The sequence below is a fragment of the Mesoplodon densirostris genome, chromosome 4, assembly GCF_025265405.1.
Source record: "Mesoplodon densirostris isolate mMesDen1 chromosome 4, mMesDen1 primary haplotype, whole genome shotgun sequence".
Classification (NCBI taxonomy): domain Eukaryota; kingdom Metazoa; phylum Chordata; class Mammalia; order Artiodactyla; family Ziphiidae; genus Mesoplodon; species Mesoplodon densirostris.
Genome location: NC_082664.1, coordinates 152,181,731 through 152,191,622, shown reverse-complemented (window position 1 = coordinate 152,191,622; position 9,892 = coordinate 152,181,731). Strand labels below are relative to the sequence as shown.

The 9,892-nt window shown below is 43.0% G+C and overlaps 1 protein-coding gene across 1 annotated transcript; it reads left to right on the top strand.

The window, feature by feature from the left end:
* Window positions 1-751: 751 nt before the first annotated feature.
* ANKRD34C (ankyrin repeat domain 34C) lies at window positions 752-2,359 on the top strand. The gene has a single exon (XM_060095377.1). The coding sequence runs from the start codon at window positions 752-754 to the stop codon at window positions 2,357-2,359; it is 1,608 nt and encodes a 535-aa protein (XP_059951360.1).
* Window positions 2,360-9,892: the final 7,533 nt, after the last annotated feature.

Genomic DNA, 9,892 nt, shown 5'->3' with positions numbered 1-9,892 from the left:
AACTCTGACATCTGCTTGAATAGTGGGGACGACAACCTGGAAATGGACAGCTGGATTGCTTTTGTTTTACAATATTTCCCCCCTACGACAATGGTGATACATGTTTCGTTTAGGAAGTACAGCAAAAAGGAAAACTCTTCATAATCCTATCACCATTTTGGTGTATTTCCTACTGGTCTTTTTGATACACACCTAGAACTACACTGCATTAAACCATTATTTATGAGGTAACCTATTAAGTGTGACTCATTGCTAAATGCTGAGGCTACAACAGTGAACAAGATAGACTCAGACCTTTCCTTATGGAAACTTAGACTTTAATGATGCCGACAGACAGAAAACAAAGTTTCTGTTATCACAGAACTGCATTTGTGATAAGTCTCATGCAGTCAACGCAGTAAGAGCTTGCACGTTTTATTGCTTGCTTTCTCCCAGGCGTCATGCCAACCGCCTTACATGTGTTTACGTGTTTTATATACACTGTCTCATTTAATCTTCACAAAGTCAGGTAGTTTGCCACTATCACTACAGTCACCCCTGCCATGTTACAGATGAAGAAATAAACCCAGAGAAGTTAAATAACCAAGCAAGGTGGCATAACTTGGGATCAACCTGGGACACGACTGTATCCAGACTCTGTAACAGCCTTGCTGCTCAGATCAGCTCTATAGAATACATGACCCTTTTCTCTCTTCTTCCCTTGCTAGGTCTGATCGCCACTGTGGCTCAGAGACTCTAAGCTGTAGCCAGTATGATGGATGACGACACCGAATTAAGGACTGATGGAAACTCACTTTTAAAGGCCGTGTGGCTGGGGAGGCTCAGGCTGACCAGAATCCTCCTGGAAGGGGGTGCTTATATCAACGAAAGCAACAACAAAGGTGAAACGGCTCTCATGGTGGCATGTATCACCAAACATGTGGACCAGCAAAGCATCAGCAAGTCCAAGATGGTGAAGTATCTGCTGGATAACAGGGCAGACCCCAATATTCAGGATAAGTCTGGCAAGACCGCCCTCATCCATGCTTGCATCAGAAGAGCTGGGGGAGAAGTGGTCTCCTTGCTACTGGAGAATGGAGCAGATCCCAGCCTCGAGGATCGCACAGGGGCTTCAGCTCTGGTTTACGCAATAAATGCAGATGACCAGGATGCATTGAAACATCTCCTGGATGCCTGCAAAGCCAAAGGCAAGGAGGTGATTATTATAACAACGCATAAATCATCTTCAGGCACCAAAACCACCAAACAGTATCTTCATGTCCCTCCTTCACCCAAAGAGGAAGATAGACAGTCACCTCCACTGTGTGCATCTCCCTCGGATATTGAACTGAAGGTTCCAGGCCTGGGATCTCCACCCAGTGAGAAGGAAGATGACTTCTTTAGCCTCCAATCAGGGCATCCAGGTGGTTGCAACACCTCCAAGGCTCCTAATGAACCGGGGTCACTCACTAGGAAAGTCAGGAACCTCAAAAGGGCCCGTTTGCCTCAACTGAAGAGGCTGCAATCTGAGCCCTGGGGCCTGACCGCGCCCTCTGTGCTGGCTGCCTCTGTGCGCCAGGATGAGACCCATGGTGCAGGTGCAGACAGCGAGGTCATCAAGAGCATCAGTGACATGTCCTTCCCCAAAAGAGGCCCCCTTTCCAGAACCAACAGTATTGATGGCAAAGACCCCCGCCTCTTCCTCACGGTCACGGAGCAGGTTCTGAAGATTCCAGCCTCTTCGGAACTGGCCTCGTGGAAGGCAGCCTACGAGAAAAGTCAGCCTCCCCACTCACGTCTGGCCAGAAGAGGAACTCTCCCTATTGACCAAGAGAAGGGTGGCATTGGCCCATCAGGCCCCTCTGCTCTCAAAGATGCAGTGTCCCTCAAACGGCTGGAAAATGACCTCTATGATTTAGATTTACAGCCAGGGGCCGATCCGCCCAACTCCATTTCCCTTGAATCAGGCAAAGGACCCTTAGATCGGAAGAAGCTCAACAACTCCCACTTGTCTCTTTTCCAGGGCTCCAGGGAGGCCCTGGATGCTGTGCCCTGCACATGTCCCAGCTCAGTGTGCCACAGGCCACCCCATCTTCTAGAAAGATGGGGTTCCGGAACTCTGCTACTAGACCGAATTTCCCAGACCAGACCTGGCTCCTTTCCACCTTTAAATGTAAATCTGAACCCACCTATCCCGGATATTAGATCGAGCAGCAAACCTTCCTCTCCACTTGCTAGTGGCTTAAAATCCATGGTACCTGTTGCTCCAAGTTCACCAAAGAGAGTTGACTTGAGAAGTAAAAAGAAGCTCCTCAGGAGGCATTCTATGCAAGTTGAACAGATGAAGCAGCTGTCTGACTTTGAAGAAATCATGACCTAGAAGCTTTTTCAGTGAGGTTTTTTTTTTTTTTTTAATCTATGTAGTTTATGAAAAGTACCATAATCTAGACCAACATGGTCATGCAGAGTCTCTGCATCTTGATCACTCCTTAATGCTGGTGTGTGGCTGCTTCAGAAGAGATGGAAACGGTGCTGCTTCCCTTCTGAAAGAACATCTGGGTTTTTATAGGCCTACTTGAAAAGAGCCCAGTATAATTGGGTTTTGGACATGAAATTGCCAAAAAAAAAAAACCTCCAAAGGAAGAAAACCTTGGAGTTTGAAAGTCACACAGCAGGTACAATGATCTAAGCTGCTGACACCCATTATTTTCTATCAGACAAACAATTTAAATCACAAGATGGTATTTGGAGGAGGTCATGTGTAATAAAGCTATCAAGTGCCTACAAAGAAAACGAGGCTTTTTTGAATGTGCAAAAGTTCAAAACCAATCTTTGGGCTGTTAAATATGGGTATCTGTGTGACATCTGGAGGAACAGAAGTAGAGTTCTCCCATCAGAGAGGTTCTGGTATTTGGGTCCTGCCTCTTACCATGTCATGGGGCACTGGCTAGTGTAGCATAGTTGGGATCTTTCAGAACTCCGGTAACAGGCTTTATCCACGTACTAATTCGGGTGTGTTTTGAGTTCCCAAATATTAGATCTAAGTGTCCCCCAAATTCTGTTGTGTGACAGTAGCTGGTGCCTCAGAGATGAATCTTGCCCAGAAATGAAACTGGCCTTGGCCTCCTGCCCTGACACAGGTTCTGTGTTGAAATCTTGTGAAAAACAGTCAGGGGCTATTAGCTAATTTGGAGTTTTGTATTATACAACTCATAGAATAGACCCATAAGAAGCGTTTCCTGATTATTCTTAAAAGAAAAAAAAAAACTTGGTAAGATCTCCCCAAACTAGAATGATACATGGTGATGGGAGATGCACATATTACAAGGTAGAGTAGATGGTTCTCAGGCCAGAGGCAGTGGGGACCACTTGTAGCCTGAAAATTTTAAGGGATGCAAACTGTCACTTCCCCTTCACTTTTCTGGGAAATTCAAGAACATCTGGTTTCTTCTTTGCCTGAATTATCTACGTGATGGGAGATTTGTAGAAATAACCTGTACAACCTTTTCAAGCCACTTTGTACGAACCCAAGAATGGAAGCAGACATTTAGCACGTTTGGTGTAATGTAGTCACATTCTAGATGAAGATATTTCTTGTTATTTTCCCATTTATTGTTTTCTTTCATGCTGCTTAGATATGTTTGCTCTATGGTTAAAAAAATTCAGTAGTCCTTGGGGATAGCATCACATAGAGGAAAGAGGAAAGACTGAGATTTGGGTTTGTATCTCTATTTCATCATTTACCAGCTGCGTGACCTTGAGGAAGTGGCTTAACTTCTCTAAGCCTCCACTCCCTCATCTGTAAAATGGGGTTAGTAATGCTTCACCTGACAAGTTTGTGGTGAGAATTAAATGAGATAATGTATGAAAGTGCCTGTAACTGTGCCTGGCACAGGTAGAAGTAATTGGAAAAGAGGCAGCTGCTTTTAATACTCCTTTAGACCTCCGAAGCCTCAAAATCTCAAATAATACCTAATACCCTACACAAAGTGAAGCAAAGTCTAGCTGAAATATTCAAAGGGCCCCTTGAGAGTCTCAGGGGTTCTGGAAATACTGAGCCTCAAACATTTGTAGAGTAAAAGAGATTCTGCCACAGAAGCTCTGCATATCAGACCATTTCTATAATGACATTTGCTAGAAATGTATCTGTATATCCCAATCAAAAGTGCTAATGATGGCTATAAATACACCGAGTGTTTGTTTTTTAGTAATTCCTTTAGGGCAGGCACATGCTCAGCCTCTGCACTATGGATCTTTCGGGCTGGATAATTCTTTCCTGTGGGAGACTGTCCTGTACATTGTAAGTTGTTTAGCAGCATTCCTGGTCTCTACCCATTAGATATCAGTAGCATCCTCATCCTAAATTGTGACAACCAAAAACGCTTTCAGACATGGCCAGACATCTCCTGGAGGTGACGTCACCTTAGCTGATCACCACTGCTCTAGGATAATGATTGTGTACATGGTAGAAATGTGTCAAGAGCAACCAAACCGCATGAAGGTGTAGGTCTGGCTGGCTGGCTAGGCTGTCCCACTAACTTAAAGGCAATTCAAACTGTAATTTAGTAAGATGACTCCTATACAACGTGGCCCTTCAGGATTCTTGACCTGAGTGCTAATGGCCTCTTGTACTTGGCAGGAAGGAGAGAAAATGAGAAGAATAATACATAAGCTGGTGAAAATCTAGGGCTCATGACCTTGGTTGAGTGTCACAACCCATATGTTTTTCAGGACCATTTAGATGGTAATAGTTCTCACCAAGTGGACATGATTACAGGCAAAGCAACAATTCTGATGTATTAAAGAGAGAACCAGACAACCACTGTTCTCAGCAGCTCATTAAAGGAACACACACACACTACACATTTTAAGTACTTTTCCAATGGTCGTTAGTGTCAGTTAAAACTAACCTCTGCCAGTATTTATAGTATCTAACTGTGGCGGTAGCAAGACACTGCATAAGAGAATTTTTCTAAACCTTTAGCTAAGATTTGAAAGCCTAATTTATCCTAAGTAGTGAATGTGGTACATTCATAGCAATTAGCTTAGGTGAAACACTAAACATGATGAGTTGCCCATTTGGAATAGCCTGTCCATCCATCAAACAGATGGGTAACAGCAGGTATGCTCATGCCACTTGCTGCGTGCATCCATCAGTTGTGACCTTTCCATTGGCCTTTCTGTAGATGGTCATCAGGATAGTACCTTGTTTCATCACTATCTGATGATGCATTAGTTGAATTAGACTGTTCCAAACTAGTACAACCACTGCAATATTTAATTACGGTTAATGCATACATGGGCAATTTTCTGAGAAAACTGCCCTCAGAGAAATGCTTCAGAGAAATGCTTTTTAAAAGCATATTTAGATTGAATCACGCTTCCTAGATCCGAGATTTGGAGGAGCCTAGGGTCACTACAGAAGATAGCCACAAACTAGTTTCAATAACCCATCTACTTAAGACTCTCTGGAATGTTTATCAAAATATATTATAGAATGTGAGTCTAAAGTTTCAAATCTGGAATTTGGGTTCAATTTCTAGACATTCTAAAGCCCTTGTTTGTTTGCTTAAGTCCATTGTCGAGTCTCTTAGAATTTCATCAAGTAAACGCAGGTTTCGTCTGACCTTCCTCCTTTGTGTGTGTTGGTACTTCAGACGTATCATGTGTTGCTTGAACTGGTTCTCTACAGTGTTCTGTCCTAGTCTCGAGCTGACAATGTGCTCAAGGATGTATCAAAATCCATGTAATGGAACTATTTAGATATTTCTAATATGTCAATAAAAGATATATTACAATCCTTCAATAGTAAGTATTTCCCATTTTTCTTAGTGAAATCTCAATTATAAATATTACCTTTTCCTTAAGATGGGTTTGGCATGACTGCCTGGTAACATCGACCTGAGCAAATACTATTTTATGTACACGTGATTTAAAAAATGAATTTTTAACTACACAGGTATTATAGTTTCTTTTTTGGTTAAAAATAAAAGGCTAAGAATGAGAAGGTGCATTGCCGCAATGGGGGTGAATTCTTTTCCTCTGGCCCTGCTGCTCGGTTCCCTCCAGGGTTGCACCTGCCATCAGCTACTGGTAGGGTCCCTGGATATCCCTCCTTGGGCCCTATTTCTAATGTCGATGAATGTTAATATAAGCTGATTTCTCTTAGCTCTTACTCTAGGGCAGGCTGGTAAGTATCAAATAAACCAGGTGGATGGTCTCTCTTAAACTCTAGAATTCTGTGATTCAGACTTCATCCAGACTTCCTGATTCCCTGGAAAGTTCCAAACCTTACCCCTAGGTTCCTTCCTAGACGGTTGAAATAAATTATATTGTTTTGTGCCCGTCTCAGCTTGTTGATAACCAATGTTATGGCTGGACCAGCCCTTGTGGTTCTTATTGTGGTTGCAAGAAGCCCTCAGCAATAATCATCAGGAAACTTTGAAAAAAAAAAAGGTTTGTTACTTACAGGTCCTGGAAATTACGTGGCACACCTGGGGTCACTCAGTGAGGCTGCGGGTAGACAGAGGGCCCAGGCCTGGGGTTCTGCTTTTATTGGGGTCCAAGCTGAGGACCTAGGGTTTCATGGGCTTGCTCTTTATTAGTGAATTTAAAACATAAGAGAAGGAATTTAAAGTGTGAGAAGAGAAAAAACAAGGGGCCCAAATGGTCAGTCACTGAAATCAACCAAGATCTCTAAAACAAAGTTGGGGAGTGGGGGGGGGGCATGACCTGGCTCTTTATTTAGTCCTTTGTGGCTGGCAATGTGTATTTATCGAGACAGCCATCTCTGAGGTGGAGGCCACCTTTGAAGTGGATGCCTCAGCCATCAAAATTAAGTCAGGCACTTGCATGACAAAAAGAAAAGCCAGCTGTCGGGCTTACACTACAGTTAACAAGGGGGAGAAAAGAGAAGCAACCTAAGTGTCCATCAACAGACAAATGGATAAAGAAGATGTGGTATTTACATATATACAATGGAATATCACTCAGCCATAAAAAGAAACGAAATAGTGCCATTTGCAGAGACCTGGATGGACCTAGAGACTAACATACAAAGTGAAGTAAGTCAGAAAGAGAAAAACAAATATCGTATAATATCGCTTATATTTGGAATCTAGAAAAATGGTACAGATGAACTTATTTGCAAAAGTGAAATAGAGACACAGATGTAGAGAACAAACTTATGCATACCAAGGGGGGAAGTGGGGGTGGGATGAATTGGGAGATTGGGATCGACATATACACACTACTCTGTATAAAATAGATAACTAATGAGAACCTACTGTATAACACAGGGATCTCTACTCAGTACTCTGTGGTGACCTGAATGGGAAGGAAATCCAAAAAACAGGGGATATATGTATACGTATAGCTGATTCACTTTGCTGTACAGCAGAAACTAACACAACATTGTAAAGCAACTATACTCCATTAAAAATTTTTTTAAAAGCGGGGGAGGGGAAAGGACTAGTTTCAGCTTGTCTTTTCCTCACTTCTATCTCCAGGAAAGGGAGGTCAATGTTGTTTCCAGCTCCTCTGAGGAGAGATTAGGAGGGACCCCCTGGGAGGAGAAGAAGGTGCTGGGGGAGGTGGAGGTGTGATGAGGGACAAGGTCCCCCCGAGTGAGGGAGTACATTCCCAAGATTATAGGAGGCTCAGAAGTTGGGGTCCCTTGTGTGGAACTTGCTCCTTTCCAGAGCAAAACCTTAGGAGGGGAGTGGCTAGATGCGTGTTGACTTAAAAAAATGTACAACGTGAGAGTTGCGAGTTAAGTTTTATTTGGGGCAAAATGAGGACCGCAGCCTGAGAGACAGCATTTCACATAGCTCTGAGAAACTGCTCTAGAGAGGCAGGGGGGAAGGGGGGAAGGTCAGTATATATGTGATTTTGGTGAAGGGGGTGTACATACAATGAAGCACATATATATATTTTTTAACATACTTGGCAGTTTGCACTGGTTTTTTAAAAAATAAACTTATTTGTTTTCAGCTGAGTTGGGTCTTCATTGTTGCACCCGGACTTTCTGTAGTTGCGGTGAGCGGGGGCTACTCTTCGTTGCGGTGTGCGGGTTTCTCATTTCGGTGGCTTCTCTTATTGCGGAGCATGGGCTCTAGCACACAGGCTTCAGTACTTGTGGCATGCGGACTCAGCAGTTGTGGCTCACGGGCTCTAGAGCACAGGCTCAGTAGTTGTGGTGCACAGGCTTAGTTGCTCCGCGGCATGTGGGATCTTCCCGGACCAGGGCTCAAACCCGTGTCCCCTGCATTGGCAGGCAGATTCTTCACTGCACCACCAGGGAAGTCCCTGCAGGCACTTTTATAGAAATTAACAAACTGATTCTAAAATTCATTTGGAGGGACTGCCCTGGTTAAGACTGTGCTTAAGTGGTTAAGACTCCACGCTTCCACTGCAGGGGGCACGTATTTGATCCCTGGTAGGGGAACTAAGATCCTGCATGTAACTCGGCGCAGCCAAAAAAAAAAAAAGTCAATTGATTAGTAACTGTAATTCCATTGGCAAACTTAATTATTCTTTGCCACATAACAAAATATAAAAAATAAAATAAAATGACATAAAATTCACTTGGAAATGCAAAGGATCTATAGTAGCCAATACAGTGTTGTTTTCTTAATATTTATTTATTTATTTATTTGTCTGCTTTGGGTCTTAGTTGCAGCACGCGGGATCTTCATTGAGGCATGCGGGATCTTCCATTGCGGCACGTGGGCTCTTCGTTGTGGTGCGTGGACTCCTCTCTAGTTGTGGCATGCAGGCTTCTCTACAGCTGTGGCATGTGGGTTTTCTCTCTCTAGTTGTGGCACGTGGGATCCAGGGAGCGCAGGCTCTGTAGTTTGTGGTATGCAGTCTCTCTCACTGAGGTGCAAGAGCTCAGTAGTTGTGGCGCACGGGCTTAGCTGCCCTGCAGCATGTGGGATCTTAGTTCCCTGACCAGGGATCAAACATGCGTCCCCCGCATTGGAAGGTTGATTCCTCACCACTGGACCACCAGGGAAGTCCCACCAATACAACTCTGAAAAAGAATAACAGAGTTGGAGGACTGGCATGACATGATTTCAAGGTTTTTTCTAAAGTCACAGCAATCAAGAGAGCATGATATTGGCACAAACAAGGACAAACAGATCAATGGAACCAGTTAGAGAGATCAGAAATAAACCTATGCTTATGTGGACTAGAATATTGCTCAGCAATAAAAAGGAATGAACTATTGATATACACTTCAGCATGAATGCATCCTAAAATAATTGTGTTGAGTTTAAGAAGCTATACTACAAAGAGTGCTTTTGTATGATTTCACTTATATAAAATTCTAGAAAATGCTAATGAATGTATTGTGATAGAAAGCAAATCAGTGGTTATGGGGATGAATGGGGAGGTTAGGGAGGTATGAGAGGGATGGATTACAAAGGGCACGAGAAAACTTTTGGGGGAGATGGATATGTTCACTATCATGATTACGACGATGGTTTCACAGGTGTATACATATGTGACAACTTATCAAACTGTACCCTTTAAATAGATGCAGGCTGTTGTATGTCAGTTATACCTCAATTTTTAGCAAAGTTCCATATGGAGCTCTCCTGATATAGAAGAATAAAAGAATGATTATATAAAGTGAGAAGGTAAGACAACACAGGCTGTAAGAGGAGTGTATTAGTCAGGTTCTCCAGAGACGCAGAACCAATAGGATATTGTACATACACACAAACACACACATATGGAATTATATATATTATATATATCAATAGTGTATATACATACACATGGAATGTATAGGATATATGATATACATGAGGCATATATATGAGATATCTATCTATCTAAAGATTTATTATAAGGAATTGAATTATGGAGGCTGGCAAGTCCACAATCTGCAGGGTGGGCTGGCAGG